We start from the raw sequence: 27,906 nt of genomic DNA on the forward strand, positions 1-27,906 counted from the left end.
TGAAATTTGGGAGAATTGTTGTCTGTAGTTTATAGAATAAAACAACAATGTTCATTTTACTCAAACATATACCTATAAATAACAAAATCAGAGAAACTGATTCAGAAACTGAAGTGCTCTCTTAATTTTTTCCAGAGCTGTATTTTTCATACAGTGCAAGGGCAGCTTGACACTGACAATCTGCTTTTAGAATTTCAGTGCAAAAATGGAAAAGACACTATAAGAAACAAAAGAGCGGGAATTTTGTATTCTTGTAGTTCTCGTTTATCCAGAGACAATCTTTCACCTGGGTATCCACTTTTGCCACGATCTCCAGCAGGACCTGGGTCACCTTGCTGTCCTGGTAATCCGGCGTCTCCAAGTGGTCCAGGAGATGCTCCTAGAGCCTCGCCATCAGCACCTTTAAGCCCGGGATCACCGTCCTGCCCATGCTTACCAAACAAGCCAGGAACTCCACGGCCACCTTTAAGACCAGGATTACCAAACTCTCCACGAGGTCCAGTAAAACCTGTGAGGAAAATAAAAGTGATAGATAATTATGTCTGTGAACATAAGCAATCATAACTTACGCCTTGACTGATGCAATTATTCTAATAGTTGTAGGCATTTTTTTCTGCAATGGAGTTTATATAAAAATATACAACTCACAAGGATCTACATAGCACCACCACAGCTATCCAGTGAGTTTAAATAATGTTAGTTATTAACAGTGTTGGGCACGTTACTTTGAAAAAGTTATTAGTTATAGTTACTAGTTCTCCAAAAACGTAACTGAGTTACTAACTACGTTACTCCACTATAAAATTAACTAGTTACCAGTAAAAGTAACTATTGCATTACTTTTGTGTTACTTGGCCCCGTGACAGTCAGAGTAATTCGTTAGATTACTCTTTATAAAAAAAAAACACTGTTTATTTTAACACTGTTATTCCCATTACTGGTTATTAAATACCTTTGTTTCTCTTACAGCCTTAAAAAATATTTCTAGGGTATTTTATGTAATTTGCAGGCTTTAGGGAGCCGGCACCAATAGTTGGGAGACTCCCGGAACATCCAGGAGAAGAAGGATGACAGTGATGCAGTAATGGACCAGATACAATGCCCCTGATTTTGAGAATCAAAATGAGTCAGCTCACCTCTTGGTCCTGGTTGACCTCCTCTGCCTTGGTCTCCTTGCTCTCCTTTAGCTCCTTGCTGCCCAGTTAATCCTGCATACCCTTTAGGACCAGGTACACCTAGAGAAAAGTGATACCGGTACCCTCAGCTCAATCTACGAATGCATCCTCATTATATTTATAAATTAGCAAGTGTGTTACACTCTATTACCTTGAAATCCTGGCAAACCAGATGGTCCAGGAAGTCCTCTTTCTCCTGGGGGTCCTGGCACTGCCTCACACTCCCCTATGAAAACAGCAAAGCCAAGAAATAAGTCGAGTTAAGGAAATAAACACAGAAAGTGACAGAATGACAAGGGACACAGACGCCACAACCATCTGCTGATTTGCCTGCTTTGCGAAAACAACAAAAAAGCAGCAAAAAAAAAAAATCACCGATAAATTTCATGCCTAAACCAGATCTGACCCATTGCCTAGCGTGGAGCAAAGCACAAAAGATTACAATATGTCCCAAAAACAATTGTGTATGTGAATATTTTTTTTAAAAAACAAATAAGGAAAGAGGTTAGTAATGCACAAAGCAATATTAGTTGTGACAGTGATCAAAAAAAGTGATGGCGATGCAAAGTAGCACAAAAAAGAAGAGGAAGAAAAAGAAGAAGAGTTTCAAAGAGGGATTTGTTTAAGTGTCTCGTCACCGTTGCCGCTCCCTGCTGTGTCCCACTTGCCTCCTTCTCCGCTTGGACTACAGCCTCCTTTAAATGTCAAGCAATAAATGATGATGTACAGAAACAGAAACGCAGTAGACAGACAGAGTCTGATGGAGACTGAATCAGCAGCTGAAATGATGTTCAATAGAATGTTCCATGCAAATTTCTATAACAGCCCATGCTTCTTCATGGTGAACTCTGGAGGAAACGTCTGGAGAATATTCAGCAACTCTTTTTAAAAAATTTAAATACATATATTTCTAATTGTACTCCAACTGAAAAGCCAATTATATGAACTCCCCTGATCACTAGTTATATGTGTGAAGTAAGCCACCGCCTCCGCCACCGGAAAGTGCTGGACCCTCAGCTCAGATACATCAGCTAACAGATGCCTGTGCTCACCAACATCACACACTAGCAGTGATGAGGGGAGAGAGCGCCATCTACTGTACCCATAGTATTCTACTTAAGGGAGCAGGGCCAATTGCGCTCTCTCAGACTCAGTCTTATCTGGGATTTGAACCAGCATTCCTCAGATCATAGTGACCAGCGGCTTGGACCGCTGGTCTTAAGCAGCTCTGAGATAGATAAACAAGAATGGATAGATTAATAAGCTGAATTCTGCGAATGAAGTCTGCTTTTTGTAAAATAGGGAACAGAGAAAAAATTACATATTGAATATATTGTTTACACATTTTAGTCTTCACATTTTAATATCATTTATGGATAGCTTGATCTAATCAGAGGACCTAGGAGGTAGTTTAGGTAAGGAAAAGTCAAATCACAAAATAAAATCATTCAAAAGTAAATTTAAAAGTAAATGTCTAATAAATACAAAACACAAAAAAATGAAACAGAGAGGAACTGAAGAACAAAACCAGGTTCTTATAATGATAAGACAAGAGAATGAGAGGAAGAATAGGAGCAAGAAGAATTACCTGGAATGCCCGGTAGGCCTTGATTTCCATCATAACCACTTGGCCCTGGATCTCCAGGAAAACCTCTTATACCCTTGGGTGCTCCAAACACTTGACCAGTAACTCCTGATGGACCTGCTAACCCTGGTAAACCTGGTCTGCCGGGGTAGCCTTTCTCTCCAGGCTCTCCAACTGGACCCTCACCCTGCAAACAGCCGAGAAGTGTAGAAAAAGAAATAAAAGACATAAAAGATTCCATATGGGTTAATGATGGAAAGAAGATGGGTAGATCCTTCACTGATTATTATATTCAGTGTGTCATAATCTAAATTATTTACATGTAACATGATAATCAATCAATTTCCTACTTACTGGAGGACCGTGGAGTCCAGGGGCACCATCTGTACCACTAGGCCCAGTCCTGCCGGTTTCTCCAGGTTCTCCAGGTCTGCCGGAGTCTCCTTGATCTCCAGGTGGTCCTGCAGTGTGTGTATATACAGTGAGTATATGTTGTATATGGTTCTTCTGATTTATTGTCACTCAGCCATTATAATTACTTTATCTGACAACAATAGCAAAATCTTTCAGTGTGTTTTCTCATAAAATTGAGTGCTTATTTGCTTATTTTAAACCAAAAAACTGAAGCTTTCTCTGGTCCCTTATTAGGAAAGCCTATTGAAATATTGGAGCTGAATTCTACACAAGACTCTCCCTTTTTTGGTGTTTTCTGAAACTGAATCTGTGAAACGTGTTGATTGATAACCACACCTTTCTCTTTAATCGTCGTCCCTTCCCCTTTGAGTCCCCGAGGTCCAGGAAACCCTCCTGGACCAGGAAAGCCCTGTAGAAACACAAAAAAATATGTTTTATTATTTTTTTTAAGTGCCAATAAAATTAAAGTTAGTCAGTACAATCCAGGCTCCTCCAATATTATTATTATTATTATTATTATTATTATTATTATTATTATTATTATTACAGTTACTTACAGGCAGTCCAGATTCTCCTCTTGGCCCTGGGTCTCCTTGATCACCCTGCTGACCCCACTCTCCTGCCATTCCAGGGTCTCCAGACGGGCCAGGTAGTCCCGGCTGTCCATGAGGGGAGGACGATATGCAGTCACACTGACCATGGTCACCTAAAGATAGCACACAAACACAAATGTCGAATGCCAACTGTGCAAAATATGATAAATATAGAAAACAAACAAAGGAAATGCTGTAGGAATCACAGAGGGTATATTAATTTTAGAAAAGGGACTTTAGCTAGAGTGATTATCCCACCCATTCAGCTGCTACTCAGCTGTATATCCCCATCACAAGTGATGCCACAAAACTAGCACACGCCTCCTCCAACACGTAAAGTCTGCCACCAATGCTGATGCAGCATTGCGGAGTAGCATCACAGTGCACTCGGAGTAAAGTGCAGCGACTCGGTTCAGATACATCAGCTCACAGATGCAGCCTTGTGCTGATCGACATCACCCTTTGGAGTGATGAGGGGAAAGAGCTGCATCTACCCACCAAGAGAGAGAGCAAGGCCAATTGTGCTCTCTCTCTCATCGGACAGCTGATGATAAGCTGCATGACCAGGTTTTAAACCAGCAATCTCAGAACTTACTGCATGATATTCTTCGTCTGGATTTATGCTGCTTTTCTGTCGGTTCTCTCGGTCAGAGATACAGTGGCTGCTTCACTTGTAGATGATGCAGCTTCAGGGTCTTTTTTTTTGTTGAAGACTCAAATCTGCCCCCAGCACACACTCACTCAGCATCCTGACCCCCCCCACTAATAAAGTACTGAAACTCTGCACTACAATGCACAAAGTACGGGTCCCTTCCAAACGGACTTGCACTACACAACACCTGCACTACTGATATACTTGCACTGTCAATACGCACTTTAATTCCACTTAATTAAACTGTGAACTTTAAGGACTTACGCACCCATTCACTTTACCAGCCTTAAGCTATATACCATATACCGTATTTGCACTACTGTTATTTACTATTTTTACTGTCATTCCATCTCGATCACCATCAATATTGCACTATTGTCTTACGTATGTTTATTGTGTCTTGCTGTATTGAACATATAGTGTCTCCCACTCTTTTATATTATAATTATATATCTATTTTTACTTATTTACTTATATTTATATATCTATTCCTCCCCCACACCACTGCACCTTGTTTTTGTCTCATGTATGTCTATTTGTGTCCCTGCTGTATTGTGCACATAGTGTCTCCCATTCTCTTTTATTATATCTATTATCTGTACTTGCTGTAAAATTTGGGAAGGAGAGTAACGTTATTTCAATTCTCTGTATGTCCTGTACATATGCAGTATTGACAATAAAACTACTTGACTTGATAGCACAAGACAACCGCTTCACTCAGACTCTCTTAATAATGTTACTAATGAGTTAATCTACTAGCTATCTACCTGTCTCTGCTTGTGACTGTACTACTAAGCCAAACCAATCAACTAGCTCAACATAAATATTTTCTGTTTCGCAAATAAATTAACATTTTATTTAAATTAACATTTTTTCCCCTTATGAATTAATTTTGCATCTTAAATTACACTCACAGAACTATTAATGTGTTTTTAAATGATTTTTACTTTGAATTTTGGCCTACAGCCTGAAACGCAGAAAAACACTGCACTAACACATTCAGCAATTGAGAAAAAAATGATCATGACAGTTGATGAACAACAAAGCAGGAGCTATAAGAATCTTGTCTTACCTTTGGGCCCTTTTCGTCCCGCGTTTCCTGGACGTCCGCGTGGTCCTTCAGAACCTTTGAAAAAAATTCCCCCTGTAACCAAAAAAGATCTACATTAATCACACGTTCAGCAATATCTTCTCAAATTTTGGGATTTTCATGAAATATACATTTTAGCAAAGTAGGCATCTGTTTAAATATATTTTTTTTATTTGTCTGGACAGTGGAATGGCTAATAAGTTATGTGTGTATATATAAACCACATTATAACACAAACAAATTCTGTCTACCTTAAGGGTATTCTCTTTTGATTAGGTGTTCATTTGCAGACTGTTGCATACCCCAAACTGCCAATCAACTTCTACACTTTTCATCATTAGTCAAATTTTTTGAAAAGCTGGAGATCAAGTATTATTATAGTGTTTTAATACTGGTTTAGTCCAATAGCAATCCAATATCAGTATCACTCCTGTCTTGCTGCTGTGTCTGTTTATAATCCGATCATCATCACCGACGTGTAATAATACAGGAAGGCAACAATATCAACAATTTTCTCACAGGTTTCTCACTCACATGAACCCTTTTCTCCAGGCGGCCCAGGTGCTCCTGGATAGCCGTCAAAACCAGGAGGACCAGGGCTTGTGGCAGGGGCACCAGGTCCCCCACGTTCACCTTTACTTCCTTTAAAACCCTTGGGTCCATCTTGGCTAAAGACAACTGTGGGACAAAGAAAAATGGGTTTCAATTATAGACATTTATTCAGTATGGGAGCAAAATACTCACTTGGGTATCATTTAACAAAAACTTTGTATAGAACATTGTAAACAAATTTATAAGATAAAAAATACAATGTATGTAGCGTTCTGAATATAATATTTGGTGGAATAACCCTGGTTTTTAATAACAGTTTCATGCATGATGGCATGTTCTCCTCCACCAGTCTTACACACTGCTTTTGGATAATTTTATGCCTTTACTCCTGGTGCAAAACTTCAAGCAGTTCAGCTTGGTTTAATGGCTTGTGATCATCCCTCTTCCTCTTGATTATATTCCAGAGGTTTAGTGGTCTTTTATTTTTTTCTACTCCTTACATTTTAAAAATAGCCTTGTTACTCCTATTTTAGTTCAGCTTATTTTCTTTCCCGCTTTTCATCGTTCAATAAAACATCTATCCAGATAAATCTCTCCATCCAGACAGAATGAATCTGATTGTAATTGGATGAACACTTTTTGAACAAAGCTTTTGTTTTACAACACTGCAAACGTCTGTCTGAATCAGGCAAACAATTTAATTCATAACTTAATTCATAATTTATAATCTCATAGAACATCAGTCTGCCTCAAACTTTTCAAATACCTGTTTGCTGGCCCTCGGGATCGGGCCCTGGGGGACCTTGTTGTCCTTTAGGCCCTTGAGGGCCACGACTTCCTGGTGACCCACGTTCTCCTTGTGGACCTGGAGGACCAACTTTAGGCACAAATAAATCAAGAGCAGAAGGAAAATTAAAACTGTGCAAAAGGTTAAATCAGGGAGATCTTGCATATTGACAGAATTGTATATTTCACAGGAATGTATACCTTCCATTTATCACTTTACCCCTCTCTTGTCTATGTCACAAAGAGTAAAAAAGAATAAATCTATTTATCCTTCATTTACAGAACTTAATTCATCTTTAAATTGTTAAGAAATCAAATATTTTGGGAGATTTTGGGAAAATGCCTTAAGTCTATCTCTCAATTCGTTTTTTTCTTACTCTTTAGAGAGAAGCTCTGGCTTCCTAACACAAGAAAAAGCCACCTGAACTCCAGCCCAAAAGTTGTCTGAGTTCTATGAGTTCTCCTGCCCTCCTTCCAGTCTTCTACCGAATCATTATATCCAGTGAATAACTGTCACCCCTTGTGTAGCCCTTGTATGTCTTGTGTTTTTCTGTTACTGTCCTGCTCTTCTGTTTGTTGCTGTTTGTTGTTTTCCTTACCATGTGCTCCTAAGCACATGGCTCTGTTTTGTTATCATCCTGTCTCTGCCTTTGCCCCGCCCTGTCATTTGTGTTCCCACCCGTCTTGTTTGTTACTCGGCCCCTCATTACTTTTCCCCAGGTGTTCCTCACTCTCATTGTGTATATAAGCCCCTTTGTTTCAGTGTTACTTGTGGAGTCTTTTGTGTGCTAATTATGCCTTGTATGTGTATCAGATTGGTTTGGTCCTTGATCCCAGTGTTGTTTTTGCTATTCTGTTTCTTGTTTTCTTAGTTTTGATTAGTCTTTGTTATTGTCTTTGTTTATTTATTATCCCAGTCTTGTTTATTTTGTTTTGTTTTATTGTATTTCCTGTGTTTGCTTTATTTATCTATTATAATAAAATATACCTGCATTTACATCCATCCTCTCTTTCTCTCTCTCTCTCTCTCTCTCTCTCTCTCTCCCTCTCTCTCTCGTTTATAACAATAACCATGTATCAAATAAAATTTTGATCATCTTTTCTATTGTAAGTTATTTTGTTTTGAGTGCTTTCATGAATGAAGATATCTAAGTCTACATAAAGAACATTTTTTGAGAATAACTGATTTCTGACTGATCACAAAAGGGTCCAAATGGTTAATATACTGTATGGTTATTTGTCGGAAATGTCGAAAGGCTCATATGTTAATCGTATGTTCCAAACTAGTAATTGGACATTTCACTGTGTTATATGAATTCCAATACCTCCGAAAGCTTCTCCATAGATCAGCTCTCCTGGTTCTCCTGGCTGGCCCTATTGAAACATATTTTATAGTACATGTCAGCAACATTCAGATCTATTCAATATTTTGTACATTTAGGAGCACATGCAGTCACTTATCACTAAGAAGCAAGTTCCAAACACAAAAAAACAAACGTATAGTTCTGTGTGGAGAAATAGATTACAATAAAACAAAAAAGACCTTTCTTCCTGGTTGCCCTGGAAAACCTGGAAGCCCCCTGTCACCCTGTGAGAGAGTGAGATTAGAAAAGAGAGAGAAAGAAAGACAAAAAGCAATTGTTTAGACATATATATATCAGTTTAACACTGGATTAGAAGAGGTATTACTGGCAGCAAATAACTTTAATACCTTTGCTCCTGGCCATCCACTTCTTCCTGGGTTTCCCTACAAACCATAAAATATTAACATGTGACCAAAGTAAACAATAATAATGAATTAATTATGTAAGTAAATAAATTAATTAAATAAAAAAATTATGATGTGTTTTTTTTTTGTTTTTACCCGTAACCCTGGAAAGCCCATAATGCCTTCTTCTCCTTTGGTGAATCCCTCCTACAAAAATGTAACACATTAAACAAATATTTTAATGAAAAAGAGAAATGTACTGATGACAAACGATGATAAACAAGAAGCATTAAATTACTTGAAACATATTTTCTGTAATCAATTGTATAATTCTGCTAATAGTAAAAAAAAAAACAAATAAATAATAATAATAATAATAGCTTATACATTTCCCCTCAAATTAGCAATTATGAGATACACGAATGAGCCTACATTTTAACCCTTTTTTAGACCCTGCATCCATTACAATGGACATTATGTATTTTCTTTATTTCTTTAGTTTTGTTACCCATAACACTATTTGAGAGCTATTGTTATCAGAATATATTTCATTTAAAATTTTAAATAATTGAATATGATTGAGAACACTTTTAAATCATGTTGTTTTTACTGTTTAGTGAAGGTTTATAAAATAAAAAGGTTATTTTAAAATATATAAAATATGACACACATGCCTCCAATGCAATTGAAATAAGAAAAATATCTATTAAATGTTTTAGTTAATTGGATTTATTTGCTATATAGATTTCATAGTATAATATAAAAGTCTTCTTCAGATCTGAAAGGGTTAAACTTTGATAATGAGAAGTCAAACAGATGACCTACCAAACCTCCTGGTTGACCTTTTGCACCTTTTTCACCTTTCCCAGACTAAAAAGAAAAATATATATATAGTTAATATTTCTATGATACACAAAAAGCTAGAAAGCAGACAGCGGTGTAGATATTTATTATAACACTTTTATGAAGTCTTAGATTTACCTCAGTGGGTTTTTTGTGTTGGGTTGTATAGTTCCATGCATAGCCTGGTTCTCCAGCCTCCCCCTGTGGTTAAAATAAAAATTGCAGTTAATGTAACCCAGAGTACAGAATAGGAACTTCTTAACATCACCGTCCAAACATTTGCTGTACTTCACATGCTGATAAATGTGATGTTTGCAATGTGGATGTTTGTCTTACCAGTTCTCCCTTTTCTCCCTTCACGCCATAAACCCTATCACCCTGCAAAAATATTCACAAGATCCTGAAATGTTTTTTACAAACCTATGAGGAAAATATTGTTTTTGAATGTGAAAATATCTAAAAAACTACATTTTTCCTATTCTTCTGGCTTACCGGTGGTCCTGGAGGTCCTGGAGCACCAGGAAGACCCTAAAATAGACACAATATAATATAATATAATATGACAATAAGACATAGAATTACACAGAGAACCGTGAAAGTGTTCCAGTAAATAAAAGTCAGTAAAAGTGTTCTACTTACACGAGCACCAAAAGGACCGGGCCGCCCTGCATAACCTGGTCCTCCAGGAAAGCCCTTAATACAAGAAAAACACACGTTTAAATAAAAAAAAAACCCCTTTGGATAAAACCTTAAATATGCCTTTAGATATCATATGCTCTTTAAACTTACCGGGTTGCCTGGATATCCTGGTGGTCCCATATCTCCCTGTATCAACACAAAAAAAATAAATCAAAGAATTAATGTAATTAACCTAATTATACATGTTATTAATCTAACATTTTTTGATGGCTTCTCGGTTGTTCTTGGATGTTCTAGGCTTTATGACAGGGACATAATTTGATGATGCTATTGGATATTGTACTAACAATGGGAATGAAAAGCATCAAGTCATATTAAAAAGAAAATATAGCCGTTAAATGCGTCTTTTCAGCAAATAATAATAATCAAATTTAAATTATACAATATAATGTGTATCCAAGATACACATATTATACCAATTAGATACCAGATACCAATTAGAAAAGTTAACTTCCTAAAGGAAAAGCAGAATTATTGTGCACTTGCTAGGTGGTTGCTATCATGGTTAAGTGGTTATTACAGTTTTTTACAACTGTTTACACACATTTTCCAAGCTCTGTGTCTATTTTTCAAAACTCTACACACAAAACCCACAATTGCTCACACAAAATGCAAAATGCCTCAAATCTACAGCAAAATGACACACCACATTCAAAATGTCATCAACACATCTCAAAAGCAAGCACTGACCTCACATTGCCAACACCTTTGTCATAATATGACATTTTGGATTCATCGTGTACACACTGTTGATCAAAACCTAAAGCTCTTCTTTCATTCAGGGATTCTATGTTTATTTCCATACAAAAGTGCAGAGAGAAGGTGAAATACTCACAACACACATAAACAGTTTTCAAACCCAAAATATTTCTTTTTTCCAAATCAATGGTCGGATAATGGCTGTCACCGTGAATCGAGTCAGGTTTGGCTGGACCTGCAGTCCAGCCTCTCTCATGATCAACCCATGTAGCCCTAATCTCATCTGAGACAGCTCTCCTTGCTTCCCTTCTTTGCCCTTGTCCTCTTCCCTGTCCAACTCGTCCTCTTCCTCCCCTTCCAACTCCTCCTCCTCGAACCCGAACTTCTAGTGGACGTCCTCTGCTTCTACCAACTCTCCCGGCTCTCTCTTCGTTGTCATTTATGGTTCAAAACAGACATCTTGACTTTTTACCTATTTATAGGCCTATACTTAGCCAATGATTCATTGGTGTTCAGTAAAGTAATGAGTGCTTACACGTGTGAGGGGTGGGAGTGAAGCACTGGTGATTTAATGTGGCATTTTGATAGGTTGTGTTTGAAAGATGAAATCAAGTAACTTCCTGTTTGATCTTTGTGTGTTAGGTAGAGTTAGTGTGTAGAGTTTTGTGCAAAATGTGTGTTTGGAAATTGAAAACTGAGTCAGACACTGAGAATTAGTGTATGGTTTTGCAGATTTGGTGTGGGGTTATAGTGTTTGAAGGGCATGTTTAAAAAATTGTGTGACAAGCAAAGATTTAGTGTGTAAACAGTTGAAAAAAACTTTAAGTACCTGCTATAGTCTTACTATGTTGTTGCTTTAATGTTTAATGTAAGGCCTACAAAATAAAAAAAACATAAAAATAGCTGCACCCAGAAGGAATCAACTAATAGTAATGGAACTTGCTGGGTAATAATGCCAGACTGTCTAAACCATTCCATTGTGGCTCTGACTGTATGTTAAGGGTCATTGTCTTGCCGGAAGGTGAATCTCCTTCCCAGTCTTAAGTCTTTTGCAGCCTCGAACAGCTTTTCTTCCAGGATTGCGCTATGTTTATCTCCATCCATATTCTTGTCAACTCTGTGCAGCTTCCTAACTGTGTCTCTGCTGAAGAAAAGCATTCCCACAGCATAATGCTGCCACCACCATGTTTCACAGTGGGGATGATCAATGACAAATCTGCATATGGAGGCACCGTGGGCTATGGCATGATCAATGGTTTCTTGTCATGCGGCAGATCACCAATGGTCTTCATTACAGGTATTAAGGCAGTTTGACTGACTACTCAATGTTACATTAATTAAAGTCCTGCAACCACTGGCCCTACATTTTCCGAACACCAACTTTAATATGCTATTTCAACAGGACAATGCTCATCTACACACTGCTGCCATTTCAGTAATGTGCCTTGGATTGGCTGGAGATAATAAGGGACTTCCGGCTTTAGGGAGAAGTAAAACTGCTTAGCTGGCCAGCTTATGACCTAGACTTTGTCCAAAGATCTCTCTAGAGCAACAGAGACAGGCTCCAGGGCTCATTGTGGTATAACTGCTGTTTGTAAAATTGTAATTAATTGGGAATTGAATTAGCCAATAATTGCATTCTGCTTTTTTATGGTTCACACAACATTGTTAATAGTGTTCTCTGTATTTCTGATCTTCTCTTACCCGAAATCTTTGCATGTAAACCGAAATCTCCAGGTTGTCTCCCTTCTCTCCCTTCCTTCCTACATAACCCTGTAAAGAGAGTAGGAAAAGACGTGAGTTAAGGTCATAATTGTTCAGAGAAAACACAGAAAATGTACAATGCAACACAGTGCAGCTAAGAACTTTAAGATAGAAAACCAGATGACTGATTTCTTTTTCTCTAGTTAGATATGGTACAGTGTACTGGGTAACACAGAATTTAATTCACTTTCCAGCCATTAACATGTTATTACTACACAGTTTACTAAATGACAATGACAATTGACAAATATTAAAATATTTTCTTGCAGTTACTTTTTTCTTTCAAGTACTCTTACAGTGTATGTGTGTGTGTGTGTGTGGTGTATGAAACAGACTGATATACTGACACTTTCACAAAACCATTTTCTAACCTCTCTTTATCTGTCAGAATTAAACTAAAAAGACTGACCCCTCTGGTTCTGGTTCAATAGTTTTTAATTGATCCTCCTTCAATGAAAACACTTCTGAGAAATTTAAAGTGAATGAGCTGAGCTAATCTGATATAAGCTGAACAATAAATGTAAATAATAAACAAAAACCCGGAGGTAAATGGAATATGCTAAAATTGCCCTGGTGGTGTAAGTGTATGTTTAAGTGTGTGTTTAAATGTCTGGGTTGGGTCAGCTCCTCAGTGTTGCAATGATACAGTCCTCCAGGTGGATGATTGTTTCTGGTTGAGAGTATGCTGTGTGTGATTGGCTGACGCTTCTCACCAGTGTGTGCTGACTATAAGTAATTGTGCCTTGAGTGGCAAAAAGGTGCTATATAAGTGTAATTGTAAGTAAGTATATAAGTAAGTAAATCTTGTGTGTAAGTAAATCTAATTAATTTATATCACAATAAACGCTTCACGTACTGGATTTCCTCGTGGGCCGTCGTATCCTCGTTGTCCAGGAGTTCCGGCATCACCATGTGTTCCGTTACAGCCGTCGGCTCCAGGTTTACCTCGGGGGCCGGCCTGACCCGGGTGACCCTGTGCATTAAAGAAGGGGAAGAAGAAGTCATACCAACAGCTGAGTGCAATTTAATACTTAAAATCAATTCAAGCTTTATATATTTAGATTTTTATTGATTTTACACTACAAAAAATATAATTCAGTAGCATATGAATAAATAATGTTTTATTTGAATAAATAATCATTAAATTATTATGCTGATAAATAAGTGAAAAGACACAATATAAGAATTCTAAACTAAATAATAAAACTTTTATTTTTACGTCATATTAAACGGAAGGATGGATGGATGGATGGATGGATGGATGGTTTTGGTTTCAGCCAGAAATGTTCATTTTAGTGCATCTCTACCACGTGCTATATAGATTTAAACTAGAAATAAAAATAAGTTCTACTTACTGGAATACCATCACTTCCCGAAAAGCCAGGAACTCCGGTCATACCCTATGATAAAAACAGACGAATGAGAAACAGCATAAACATGAGTACAATCCTTCAGCACAACATTCAATTCTAGAGTAGATTTAACACTAATGCTAAAAAAATATATATACTTTATATACCACTATAATAACTAGGACTGTATTTCGAATTTTTTTTTCAATACCTTTTTCCTAAGTATTACAAACAAAAAAAAGTGCACTTATAAATAGGTAGTTAAATGTAAATAAAAGAATCAGTGTTGGATAAGCAAAATTTAACTTATTTTATATTAGTGGTGTCAATCACTAAAACATTAAATAAAATCATGTTTCATTTATTTAAATGCTGGTATTTCCCTGTATTATTGTGAGGAGAAAGCAATAATAGTGTAGTGTGGTTTAGGTCTGACAAATTACACTTTTTTTTACTGTATTGTAATATTGAGTGATTGAGTGACACAGCACAGTGATGGGTTTTTAACAATTTTAATAAAATAAAGTGTGGATGAATGTTTAGAAGTAGAGTCAGACTTTAGAGCATTTCCACACGTTTACCTCGCTGTGAGTGCTCTCTGCATTTGGCAGGTTTATGTGTGTTTCATGCACATAGTATTAAAAATAAGCAACATTTTTCTTTTTACTTTTTAGTTCTCGGTTGTATTGGGGCATTTTAGTTAATTTTGGTATTGAATTCCAATACCCAGTCATAATAATAACAACACAATTTAGAACTCCAAAGACACAACAGGCTGTAGTGTCATACCACAGATCCTTTTGGCCCCGTGGTGCCTCCTCTGCCCCGGTCACCCTTCTCTCCTGCAGCACCCTGGAGCCCTGGTTCGCCGGGACGTCCTGGAGGCCCTGTAGGGCCCTGAGGGCCAAGAGGGCCTGGCTGACCCTGCAATTGAGAGAATTGAGATAAATAAACATATGATATTAAAATAAGAGTATTGTGTCTGTTTGTGTTCAATGTAAACAGACAGTAAATGCATACCATTACACAAAACACAAAAAGCATAATATGAAATGCTTGTGTAAAATGACTTTGCTAATATATATGTATATATTTGATGCATGCATGACTTACCTTATAGACAGAATGAAGAATTGCTTTGGTTTAAATAGCAAGACTATACACAAACACTCTGAGGATGATGAGAAAACATTACATTACAGCACCACAAAAAAGAGAAGCATATTATAATTTTGCATTTGCATAATAGCTTTTTTCCTTTTTATGATATCAATATTAATATTAATATTATTATTTATTTTCCTCACTAATGAAATCAAACCTATTGACCACTGGTTGGCACTACTGTTAAATGAAGTAGTCGTGATCCATGTTGCCACCTGGTGGTTTCACTGACACATTGCACTTTTTTGATTTTCTTTGTATTTCTTGTTTTAATCAAATAGGATTTTTTATTGCATGGAAAACCCAAATATGTATTTTAAAACAAAATCTAACTGTTTAATATTAGAGAAAATATGTATTATTATATGTTAATGTGTATTAAATGAAAGTGTCAACTGTTCTTTAGAAATGTAAGCTTTTTTTATTTTATTAGAAAGTAACAGTTTTTAGACTTTTTTCTTTTCTGCCTTTTGAGTTCTGTCTACACTGGAGCTCTAATCTAATTTTTTAAAGCTTCATTGACCAGATACAGACCAGGGCTGTGTACGCGTTGGGACTTGCACTGTGTGCTTTTTGATGGCACCGATGTTGCCCACTCCTCAGATATACAAATGTGATATCCTGAGCTTCTGCTATCTCATACACATAGAGTATGTACACACATAGCAGATCAGAGCAGGGCTGAAGAAGATGAGAAGGATGGCTCTGTGTGTGATGGTAGGAAAAGGACTATGCAGACTAAGGGCTCAAAGACAGAATACACACCTCCATCAACAAACTGCAGCATAAAAGGTGTGCAATGGTGATATAATGCACTCATGATATGTTTAATTTGAAGGCCTGTGATAATGATAAGGGCAACAGCTGAAGAAGCAGCGGATCAGATGTAAAGAAGGATGCTGGGTTGTGCTTTTGAATGATCACAGTAAAAAAAAAAAAAAACGAAAAAAAGCAAAAAAAAAAAAAAAAGTCTCTTTGTGACGTGCTGATGTACAGTTCACAGTAAAGTTATATGAGGACTTAAGTGTTCCTTTAAACATGAAGAGACGAAAGTAAAAGACAATTAAAGTCTTAAATATTAAGTTTTAGGTATTTTTTTGGACTATAAGGTGCACTTAAAAACTTACATTTTCCCAAAAATCGACAGTGTGTCTTATAATCCATTTCACCTTATGTATGATTTCAACCAGTCAGGTATTAAGGAGCAATAAAGCCACTCCACTGAAGTACAACATTATAAATGTGAGTTTCAGTGAAGTGAAGTTTCTCCAGCACTAAGGCAGAGTGCAGTAGCATTAGCATTAGCTGCTAACCGTGCTAAGCGCTAGCTCTTTCGCTGTTCAGAGGTTTGTGGTGTTAAAACAAACAAGCTATGTGGGACAAACCGCTAGCTGATAGCGCCCTGGCTTACCAGAACACTCAAGGATCCTCAGTTGAGGGCTATCAGGTGGCATTTACTTCCTGCTAGCGCTGCGGTTAGCAACTAATGCTAATGCTGCTGCAACCAGCCTTAGTGCTGGAGAAACAGAAAACATCTAAGTAAAATGTGCTTTTGATCATCTTCTCATACTCTGAATTTGACTGTATACAAATATTCATCCCCATCACACAGAAGTATGCAGCATTTTTGTAGCCTAAATGTCAGTATTCTGTGTCTTTTGATCACTTGTGATTTGAGCTCTTTAAACAACAACAACAAAAAAAAACATATAACAACATATAGACATTATCTAGATCTTATATCCCAAATGTAACCATTAATACAGCAGCAAACAGTGCATTTATACTGTGTGTAATGCTGTAATATAGTAAAGGAATCCTGAGAAGAGGATGAAGTCACACATCCTCTGTGGGTGTTGTTCTCTGCTCTTTGTTTTTATAGCTGTTCCGGCAACGCATGCATTATAGTCCCACCCTATGGAAACGTTAGCCATCCCTACTTTTTGTTTGTTTTTACTTGACATCATTCACAAAATTCACACTGAACTGATCTGCTGTTCCTCATCACAGTTTATCATCCACTTTCTCTCTCTCTGGGCTTTACAAAAGAACACAAATAAGAGAAGTGAATGAGAGAGTGGCTACAAGAAGCAGAAAGAATAATATAAAGGACCTTTAACTCTTTATGTTGTAATTAAAAATAATGGCAGTCTGTTTGACACATGCTCCTTTCGGTAATCACATTCATCTGAACTTTTTATTACACAATTTATTGTATAATTAGATTGGAAATCTGATTGTGTCTGTATTAACCTTGCTTTAATAATGTTTGCTTTTTAGAGTAAATTCTAATGCTTGTACTCATTTAATAGACTCCTGGATTTATGATTAACTCTCTAGACTCAACAGCGGCCTCTGCTGGTCTTTCTGCATTGTAATTTAAGGACTGTGGTCAGCAGGGGTGATTCTAGGTTCTGAGATTTAGGGATGCTGTGTTGTGTGTTTAATGTTTTGTCTGATTCTCTGTCCTGCTACCACATTTCTCTAAAGCTGCTTTGTGACACAATCAGCTGTAAAAAGCACTATTTAAATACATTTGACCTGATTTGATTCGACTTTTAACATACCTACTAAACCTGGCAATTAACGGGTATGTTAAATCAGGTGCACTTGAGCAGGAAAATCTCAAAACTATACATTAATGCATTCCTACAGGAACAAACTTGATCCACCCTGATCTGAACCTAACTCTTAACTTATCTCTGTGAAGCTTAATTCTGTCTCTGAGACAGGGACGGTGGTAAAGCAGTGCTCAGGGAATGTGTCGCTGTTATATCTCAGCGCAGATTCTTTTCTAAGGTTTTAACACAAAGTATTTTTTCACAATCATATTTACAAAATGACATGCTCATATCATAACATAAAAAAATTCTCTTTCAGTATTACTCTACCTAATTACTCTTCCCTGAGGTGGCCAAGTCCTCTTCAGATATCCACAGAGACTCTCCCGCCTTCCACCATAGCAGTACATAATTAAAGGTAGGTAATACAGGTAAGTAAAACGTGTATAACAGGTAAGTATCAAACATATCACAATCTTTATCATACTGAGTAGTCAAGCCCATGAGAGAGGCCTTCTGAGGTACCAGGGGGTTAATCATGTTTACCTGAATCTTTAGACTGGGTCACTGTCCCTCCCTGATTCAGCTTTCTACTCATCTTTTTTTATCTACTACAGCTTGACACTGTGCTTAACATAAGAATCATGGGAAAGAAAATGTCCAAAGAAGGTCACGACTGTCATAAACTAATCTACAATGCGATACGATGAGAATTGTGAGGCTTGTTGTGCCTGCAGTACACTCAGAGGTCACAGGCCGGTACACAAAGTTAACATGAGGAATTCAGGAACAGAGTATAAACAGGCTATATAAATTATTAAGAACACCGAAAAAAATGTTTCAGTTTTCAAAGTTTAACAAAATGTTAGGAGTCAACCAGAGTGATGAATATTCTGCATCCCTGGCGAAGAAACTGTTTGCCCCTCAGGGGGTTCTCACTCACCAGGAGGTCTGGATCTGTTCCCAAAATACAGCAGCTGTTCCTCATGGGGCTAAAGTCCACACAACCAAACTACCAAAACAACCGTAAACAGTTCTGAAAACACAAGTGTTCTACCCAGAAAAAGGCCACATTAAAACCCATTTCATCAAAACTGGAGTCAAGCTATTTATTGCTAATTGGTAACAGACTACGCTGGGCATTTTCTGGAAACTAAGGCGTATTGCAAATTAAAAGTAACTCATGTACATCCAGTGAGGAGCTGGTGCAAACTGGTAGGCATAATGCAGCAACAGTCAAACTTACAGCAAATGCATGGGTGGCCAATTCCCAGGGCTGTAAAATGTTAACTTTACCTCACCTAATGTTCTGCTTAAAGCTTTGACTTCTTAAAATCTGCCCTCAGGGTAGCTGCAGGGAATCTATGCCTATGTTCGTAGTTTTAAATTGAGAAATTGAGATCATTTTTTTATTGACCATTTTTATCAAACACTAAGGTAACACTTGTACAGCATCAGATTTTGTGTAATATATCTACGCAAATGGGTGTGGTGATCTGCAACTGAGGTGTGTACAGGTAACTTTCTGGCGTATTGTTATCTTGACAGTGGAAAACACAGGTGCTCCACTGACTGATTAAAACTCTGACAAGTCAGCTGGCCATATCAATCTTAGCTACGCAGGAGAGGTGAGAGAGGTGACAGACAGTCTTGCAGTCTAGATTTAGGCAGATAGTCATTGTTAAACTATCAGTGCAGTCACTGAAGACTGAGGCAGATGCTGAGGTGTTGATGCATTCACACCTTTAATTTTGGTCTCATTCAACATGACTCTGTTTAAGTAAAACACCACAAATGGTGACAGAAAGAGTGTAAATACTAGGGGTGTAATTCTGTGCTAATTTCTGTTTTCACCTGGTAAGTACTAAATATGTATATTAGAATTATAACTATACAAATTATAATTATACAAATAATATTTGTCTTTATATTGTTTCACAATTTTTGTTTCACAAAAGTCTAATTACTTTTTGCATTAACTTTAATAGACAGTTTTTGGTCTGCTCCTGTAAAACCACTATTTTGTTATTTAATGTTGTATATGTATGTATTCATATTTTAATTGAAGATAATATCTGTATGGTGGGTTAGCTCTGCTGAGAAGTGAAGGGAACATTTGATACATTTTACATGTGAAAAAAATCCATATTATTTGTGAAATAAATTACTAAAGGCTACTGAAACTACAAGACTATCTATTTTTTTATTTTCTGTCTGACCTGGTGAAAATGTATGTCTAAAGGCTTGTTCCCTCTGCCTGTATTTTTTTAATAAGATCATGAGAAACAGATCAAGCAGATTCAAGCAATTCAGTTGTGAAAGAAAGAGTTTTTCTTTTTTTTTTTCTTTTTTACAGTGAATCAGGTCGAACATCATGCTTCCTGTTTGTATCTGTATTTGTATCTGTCTAGAACAAATAATGCATTTGTTACATCCCTCCTGCAGAGACAGGGATGTTATGGCTTCCTGTTTTTTGCTCATAGAGGAGAACATACATTATATCTATTAGTGAAGAATCACCCAGACAGAGCCGAAGCCCAAACATGAGGCCCAGGCTCTTTGTGTCTCCACAACTCTCTGACATCTGATAACATGCTTGAACTGTTTATATGGGCATCTAGATCATACGCCCTTAGTGTAGGTATTACACTAAAGCCTGAAGAGAGAGAAAAAGAGGTATATTATATGCATTCTTCAGCATTCAGATTAGGCTGCAGGTAAAGCTGAACTAAAGCCCAAAAGGACATCATTCCTGGTTCATAAATTTGTTTTATTTATTTTTTTAATTTATTGCAATATTGGAGAATATTTAAAAACATATTTAAATAATTTCTAGTTTTAAGTAGTGGTGTCAAAAAAAATTAAAACGATTATTTTTAAAGCAATTTTCTTCCTTAAGACTATGCTTTTGATAATGTGTATTTAAATGTGAATAAAATAACACGGTCACGTTTGGTGTTCTAATGGATCTAGTGGGTGTAGAACTACTACAAAGCTTCCTTCTGAAATCCAAATAAAGCTTTTTTAAAGCTTGTTAATTCTTTGTCATATTAGGCTTGATTTATTATATCATGTTATATTAGGGTGTCTCCGTGTCTATGTTACCTTCTGGCTCTTTCCTTTCAGTTAGGCTGTTATGTTCCTATCTGCTGGAGTCATTAGCCACACTCTGATATCAAATTTTCTGTTTTCCATAAATCCAGTAAAAAACATGTTAGACTGCCCCCCTGTCTGGCCAGACTGATGGAAGTTTTAAGGAAGGAAGGTACATGTGAGTCTTGGTTCCTCCCAGTGTTTCTTCCTCCTACAGCTCTGATGCAGATTTTCTTTGCCTTCATTGCTCACTGAAGGTTTTTTATTGTATATTCCATGTTTTGTTTGATTCTTGATTTCTGTAAAGCTCCTTTTCGACAGCATCAGTTGTAAAAAGTTCTATATAAATAAATTTAATTTGATTTAATTAGATGATAGAATATTTTATAGCTAGTGGGGAAAAGATAATAGTAGTTATTAATACCATGATCTGTATCTAACCCCCTGTCCCACCTATCATCAAATTCAGCTCAGCTCAGCTCAGCTCAGCTCACTCAACAACCTTTTCTAATACTGTGTTTTACAGTGAAATATTGCTTGGTATTAAAGCATAATGTCTGACCTTAAAATTAAAGGTTCCTAAGCGGCTCTTGGCTTGGCCATTAAACAGTGCACGTCATTTATATCCTTATAAAACCATGCACTGAAAGCTTCTTAAGGAAACCAAAAAAGGCACTGCTTCACAGACACATTCTTAGACCCTTTCTTTTTAAAAGTGAACATGTGGCTTCAAAACCCGTCTAACTATTGCCTGGATGGTCACTCATGACCTGTGCTCTACTGCCCTTTCAGTGCTATGAGTTTCCTGTGTGCTGTTGCAGTTAGAGATCTGCACAGATCAGTCCTCAGACATAGTGACCTACTTTCTGCTCCATCAGCTGCAGCAGGCCTCGAAATCACTTCCGAGAAAAGATGGAGACGTAAAATGAGAAACATGAGAGTGAATGAGAAAACAACAATAGATGCAGAGCGGAAAAGGATTTACAATCACAGTCATGTTGATTACAAAATAAATACACAAAAGAAAAATCACAAACACTTTCAAGACAATATTGTTTCTATTGAAGAGTGAATGTGTGTTGTGTGTGCATATAAATGTGAGAATGAGACTAAAAGAAAAAAACTCTGGAAGCTTTTTAACAGCAAATAAAGAAAGTAAGACTTTAACAATTTATTGGAATCACTAAATGCTTTAATGGCCAAAATCAGATTTTTTAAGTCATATATTGCATTTTTGCAAAATGCAAAAAAGTCTAGATTGAAATATGAAAAATACAGGCTGCAATTTGTTCCGTATTTGCATAAATGTCTAATACACATGTCTGTCCCACACACACATCCACACTAAATCCAACACTAATGATTAATAATGATTGACTTCTTTATTTTGGTTAAAGTTGTAGATGTGGATTTAATACTTAGTTAATATTTAACAGGAAATGTATTTCTATTTCTAGCATGTGAATATTTGCAGATTTTGTAATTGCTTTAATGTGATGCTGTAATCTGATTGGCTACTAACTCCACTATAAAAGCGTAATGACACACATAGAAAGCTCTAGAAGCCTCGAGCTAGGAGCATCACAGTCTTTCGAGCGTCATGTAGCTGTATAGCTGTACAGGAATGTAACTTTATTTAGTTAGGAATCCATCTTTTAATTTGTGTTTTAATAAGTTCATAGTAAAGATAAAACAACCAATAAACAGTTTTGAATTAAAGACCTCTTATTTTTGAAAAAAAAAAAAAAAAATGAGTTTCAAGGTTGGTGAGCAGCACAATGCTTTTGCCAGAAGATGTCAGGGTGTAGGAAAAGAGCTTATTTTTATTGATTATCATGGTTTGTTTTATAGGTTTGGGATATTGAGTTTTTAAGGACAAATAAATGATAATTTAGTTAATATAAAGTAGTATCCAATATTGTCCAATATGCTGATAGTCATAATAAACATAGTTTTCTATAACAGGAGAAATAATAAAAATAAACAGAGACAAAGGATTAAAATACATTTTAAACTGATTTATATGTGAAGCATAGTATATACACTTTGGTATATAATGAAGAAAATGAGCTCCACTGTCTTTTTTGAATCTTTCACAATTAATTCAATGGTACTATATCTCAGGTTCAGTACAATGCACATCATATCATCATGCAGTCCTGGTGAATCAGCTGTGCATGCATGTGCGTCAGTAAGTGAGCTGTATGCTGAACTGGATGAGAAAGGAGAAAAGAGACAGGTGCATGAAGCTCACCTCATCTGTACTCAATCCAGCCTTAAGTTCCTGCCAACAGTGCTGAGCACACACACGCTCAGGTGAAAAGGTCTCGACCAGGCCGTATCAATCACAGTTTATAGGTCTGAGAGGAGGTGTGTGTGTGTGTGTGAGTGAGTGTGTGTGAAAGCAAGCATGTGCAGGCAAATTCCAACACTAAGTCTTTCAGACTGGACCGCTCCACACACATTCACTCTTATTTTAAAATAGTGCTTTTGTACACTAAGGTTTTTATAGGGTTGTTAAAGTAGCACTTAGAAAGGTTTTCATGCATGAACCAATTTTAGTTCTCTGTGGAAAAAAAAATTAAAACCTTGTAGTGGAAGGAACAATGAGTAATAAATGAGAGTGAGTGTGTGAAATGGCTGCAGAAGACCTATTTCCAAACACTGGAGAAAGTTTTTACCTAAAATCCATAAAATGTCTGTCCAAAATGCCTGTCTCTACTACGCTGGAGGTGAAGGTAATGCAGCCATGGTTAGCAACCTTACTGAAGCACAGTGATTACTTGTTCATCAGAAAAATAGCCAGCTTGCCTTTTTCTTTACCTGGAAAACTAGGGGTGTGGAAATGGGACTGGGGAAACGGCAATAGGCCATTAGGTTGTCCCTTAACCCTTTATTTTTTACGGATTTTATTTATTTTAGGAAATTAGCTTTAGTATTATTCCTAACAAATGTAGCTGCATAATGTTGCCCTGAGGCAACAAATAAATAAAAAAACACTGTTTTAGTAAGTAAACAAAATACTAAACTAGATATTTTGTGACAAAAAAAAAATACAAAAATATAAAGGGATGGTGTAATCATTAAAAAAAATAGGTAGTTGCCTGAAGGCAACACCATGCAATAGAGGGTTAAGGTTTTTTTAAATAATTATTGAAACATCAATATCAAAACATACCTTTTTTTATCACAAAATACAGTTAACAGTTACTAATAGCCATTTCCATTTAAAAATACATATTTCCTTAAATAAACAAAATATTTATAAAATCAAATATCAGACAGAAAATCCCTGTCACACATAGAAGAATACACTGTGGCGACTCAGTTAAAAACTGTAAACTTTTATATTTCAAAAGTTAGTTTAAAAATTGTACTTTCAGAATTATAGTTTTCGTTTTTTATATTTTTTCAAAATTACGTGATCAGATTGGGGACATCCCCAGAAAAGAGAAAACAAGAGCTCTCATCATCTCTCTCTTTCTCTCTAGGCACTCAAAGAAATGGACCATAATGAGGTGTGAAACTCCATCCATCAACCCAGAACAAAGAAAGTGAAAGCTGAGAGAAAGAAAGAGAGCATGTAAGAGAGGCACAGCATGCTGAAAGTCCTGACATGTGCATGAAGTAATAATCAATTCTCCTGGTGTCGGCAGGAGAGCACAGAAACCTTCAACTCCAATCACAAAAGTAAAGGAAGGGAGGGGACTAGCATATGGCACTTAATGCCTTCAGAAAATGCAAACAAACTGGCACAGAATGTGTGTAAATGTGTGATGAGGAAATGGGTGATTAGTCTTTCTGAAACTGCTGACAGGCTTTCGGCGTGCTGCGTATATCACCAAGTGAAGGCCAAACTTTCTCAGGGCTCTCCAGTTCCAGGCAGTGCGCTAACAATCACGATTAGTTTCCTGTTCCTTCCTCTAACTCTCTTCTCCATCAGAGTCTCACCAGCCTTTCCTCCACAACACATAAATCTCCTTTTCACATCATAGTGGGCAGTAGTTCACCTAATCTGACGTCTCCCTCAATCACTTTCTCCTTTTGTCCTGACAATTTCATTACCTGCTGGTCTCAGCCTAGACCAGCACAATTTCTTCCTCTACACGAACTCTTTTATTGACTTTTCCTTGCTTTTTACACTTTTGTTCACAGCCCTGCTTCACAGCCTCTCCTCTCCCGCTCTTAAATGCAAGGTTAAGCCCTGGGTGACCCCTATTCACTGCGTGTGACCGTTTCCCCCTCACTTCTTCTTCCATTACATCATTCAGCAGGAATTTATGTCACTGAAAAAAACGGAAACATGATGATCAAACAGTGCAAACAGGACAGACAAGACTGAAGCTTTAATCCAGCCTGGAATTTCAGTCCAAAGCCAAATATAGCCAGCCCGATTCTGAGCTGACCTCATTTTTAATAACAAAATTTTAAACTATACTTGACCTTCAAGCCTGGCCACAATATTCCTTCTAGACTCAAATCCAACTCAACCAATACAGTGCTTACAAAATAACATTAGCCAGTCAGCCAGGTTAGTCATTCCTGCAGCCTGCAAAATATGAAACTTCAACAATCATGAAGTTGTTTTTGCTTGGGGCCCCTAGATGCCTTGACCTGGCCCTGTCACCAAATATTTTTCCTGCAGATCAGTTGAATCAACCATTACAAAATGGAAGAAATCTGGCTTGATTAAATCATCTGTCTAGAGCATCTATCAGGCATTCATCACAAACTAAGCAGCAGTACAATGGAGAGAACCAAGAAACGTACTGTATAAAAGACTACTCTAAAGGAGTTAAATTGGTGCTCCCTCCACCATGCTTTATCAAATCATTTGTAAATATATATTTCTATTAGCCTTGTTCTAGTAGTAGCTCCCCTACAGCTTTACACATGCCTTTGTTGACAAGCTAAGAGGATTTTCTACAAATATTTTACTCCCTTCTAGGAAAGGTGTCTTGCAGCTCCCCAAAAGTAATTCTCTCTTTTCCACCTAGAGTACCACCAAAATGATTATCAGACTGATTTTGAATGTGTTATTTTCATACAAAATCAAATATAATTTTGCTTTAATGTGTTGTTTCCATGCTGGTCTTGTTGACCTCATGTAGACTGCTACTACAACTTGTGCATCTTCAAATTTAAGTGGAGAAGAAGGCTAAAGTAGACAGGAAAGGCTAAAGTAAGCACAGCTGCAGGCCAAAATCCATTCTCTAGAGAAACTCTGGAGACGGACTGTAAAAGACCTCAATGTCAAATCTTAACATGACCCAACAAACATTTGAGACATGTGGCCTGAACACAGCTGAACCCTCGCACAAATCCTCGGGTCTCTCCGGTTCAGGCAGATATTTCAAGCTCTAGTTAAGTACCAGAAGGAAGCAGAAGAGTGGAGTGGACCTCCATGGTATTGAAACAGAGCCACAGCAGTGTCCATGTCTTATCCCTGAGTCTGGTCCAGTTGTTACTGCTACAATGAAAGCTTTTACTGCTGGGCTGTAGATGTTGCATTTGCTGGGGCGGCATCCGAGATTATATTTCACATTGGTTGAACACTGTATCAAACTGTGGAATTGCAGCTGGACATAAGCATAGAGGTCTCAAACATACACTCACACATACACACACTCTCACACACACATACAGATGTGCCGCTCCTGCAAAAAGGGTTAATTTACAGCGATGACCTTGACCTTCAGATCAGCTGCCCCACACAGTCTGATAAAAAAGACAGGAAGTAACAAAGCATCTGGTGACTTCATCAAGGAACAGTGTGTGTGTGTCAGTGCGAGAGAACAGTATCAGTATGTGAAAAATTCACTATTAGAAATAAATGTATTGCAGTTTTGTAATTGTATGTTTGTTTGCACAACAATCATTTAGATTGCACTGTTTTAGTGATCTATAGGTGAGCCATCAATCGTGCACCTTGCAGCTTGATTTAGGGCCTGTCAGTGTGTCTTTGCTATCATAACGACTGGAAAAGTACACATTGCACACTTTGAAAAGTGAAAAAAGCATGTACTAATTCTCTTAATTAATCATGGGTGTGTTTTGGGCGTAACATGAAATAAACCAATCCTTGTGTCACCTGACATTCCATTTAAGAGCCAGGTTCATTCTGACTTTGGCAGGTTGCTATTTTAACAGTGCAGCTACCTAGACGTAAGTTGTCACCTGACAGAGCTTCTCCTTACATCATGGAACCAGACAAGAATGTTTACTTTTCTTCATAAAGAATAACAAAATCACTAGTATGAAAAACTTGTGCGACCATCCACAAAATAAGTCCATATGCAGATAGTATATTGCTTTGCTGAGGAATGTTATTTGTTATAAATTAGTTCCTCAAAAAACATTTCAATACAGGCCAATATATTTATCATATTTTAAAAGAGGTTACTGCATTAGGTCAATTACATACATTTTCTCATAATTTCTATAAAAAAAAAAAAAAAAAAAAAAAAAAAAAAATATATATATATATATATATATATATATATATATATATGTGCATGTTGTAATACCTTTGTAATGACTGTTTATAACTGATGATTTACCATCAGGTGACTTGTGCTAATGGCTGGTAATGAGGGTAGTAGTTCACATGGGCCCGGAGTCCAGTGCTGCTCTGCAGCGTTCAGAGAAGCATTTCATCTTCAAACAGTAGCTTTAATTACAGAACCCACCTCAGGAAATAGGAAGTAGTCCAGAACAGAAGGACAGGAAGCTCAAGGGAATGCCTGACCTTCAGTGCCACGGCAAGTCATTTTAGACCAGAACTTACGTCGGTTCACTGAGAACTGCTGTAAACATATACTGCTGCAGCAAATCAAACCCAGAAATGAACCTTAGCCTGGCATGCAGGTTTCCGTGAACAACAAAATGATAAAAATAGTTACGAAATGAGTTAAACATAGTTATTTTACACTTTTTAACTTATTATTTTTCCATTTGTAGTGGAATTACAGCGCCAACACACAGAGGAAAGTGTTATCATTCCGAAACATTGGCTAACAGATGCCTATGTTGACCAACATAATCTGGAGAGTGATCTGGAGAGGGAAAAAGGGTGTCAATTGTGGGGATGTAGGGAAAAATGGCCAGTTGTGATTCAAACCAGTGATTTCCTGATCATAGTGGCAGAGCCTTAGTCTGTTGAATCACCTGAAGCCC

General features: G+C 37.1%; 1 protein-coding gene across 2 annotated transcripts in view; it reads right to left on the bottom strand.

Annotated features, from left to right (window-relative positions):
• col4a2 (collagen, type IV, alpha 2) overlaps positions 1 to 27,906 on the bottom strand; it is a 105,352-nt gene that overhangs the window by 13,990 nt on the left and 63,456 nt on the right. Inside the window, exons 5-29 of one of the 2 annotated variants that reach the window (XM_007227928.4) lie at positions 14,702 to 14,836; positions 13,916 to 13,960; positions 13,417 to 13,533; positions 12,501 to 12,569; positions 10,188 to 10,223; positions 10,038 to 10,091; positions 9,891 to 9,926; positions 9,735 to 9,776; positions 9,537 to 9,599; positions 9,381 to 9,425; positions 8,712 to 8,762; positions 8,559 to 8,594; positions 8,391 to 8,435; positions 8,173 to 8,221; positions 6,828 to 6,938; positions 6,044 to 6,187; positions 5,492 to 5,563; positions 3,732 to 3,880; positions 3,511 to 3,583; positions 3,115 to 3,221; positions 2,764 to 2,947; positions 1,814 to 1,870; positions 1,327 to 1,401; positions 1,137 to 1,235; positions 287 to 508 (exon numbers count right to left, since the gene is read on the bottom strand). In XM_007227928.4, coding sequence (XP_007227990.3) covers positions 287 to 508; positions 1,137 to 1,235; positions 1,327 to 1,401; positions 1,814 to 1,870; positions 2,764 to 2,947; positions 3,115 to 3,221; positions 3,511 to 3,583; positions 3,732 to 3,880; positions 5,492 to 5,563; positions 6,044 to 6,187; positions 6,828 to 6,938; positions 8,173 to 8,221; positions 8,391 to 8,435; positions 8,559 to 8,594; positions 8,712 to 8,762; positions 9,381 to 9,425; positions 9,537 to 9,599; positions 9,735 to 9,776; positions 9,891 to 9,926; positions 10,038 to 10,091; positions 10,188 to 10,223; positions 12,501 to 12,569; positions 13,417 to 13,533; positions 13,916 to 13,960; positions 14,702 to 14,836 — 2,116 coding nt within the window. The remainder of the gene's footprint in view (positions 1 to 286; positions 509 to 1,136; positions 1,236 to 1,326; positions 1,402 to 1,813; positions 1,871 to 2,763; positions 2,948 to 3,114; positions 3,222 to 3,510; positions 3,584 to 3,731; positions 3,881 to 5,491; positions 5,564 to 6,043; positions 6,188 to 6,827; positions 6,939 to 8,172; positions 8,222 to 8,390; positions 8,436 to 8,558; positions 8,595 to 8,711; positions 8,763 to 9,380; positions 9,426 to 9,536; positions 9,600 to 9,734; positions 9,777 to 9,890; positions 9,927 to 10,037; positions 10,092 to 10,187; positions 10,224 to 12,500; positions 12,570 to 13,416; positions 13,534 to 13,915; positions 13,961 to 14,701; positions 14,837 to 27,906) is intronic. The other variant, XM_007227929.4, reaches the window with a different exon arrangement.

Source organism: Astyanax mexicanus, chromosome 11 (genome assembly GCF_023375975.1).
Source record: "Astyanax mexicanus isolate ESR-SI-001 chromosome 11, AstMex3_surface, whole genome shotgun sequence".
Taxonomy (NCBI): domain Eukaryota; kingdom Metazoa; phylum Chordata; class Actinopteri; order Characiformes; family Acestrorhamphidae; genus Astyanax; species Astyanax mexicanus.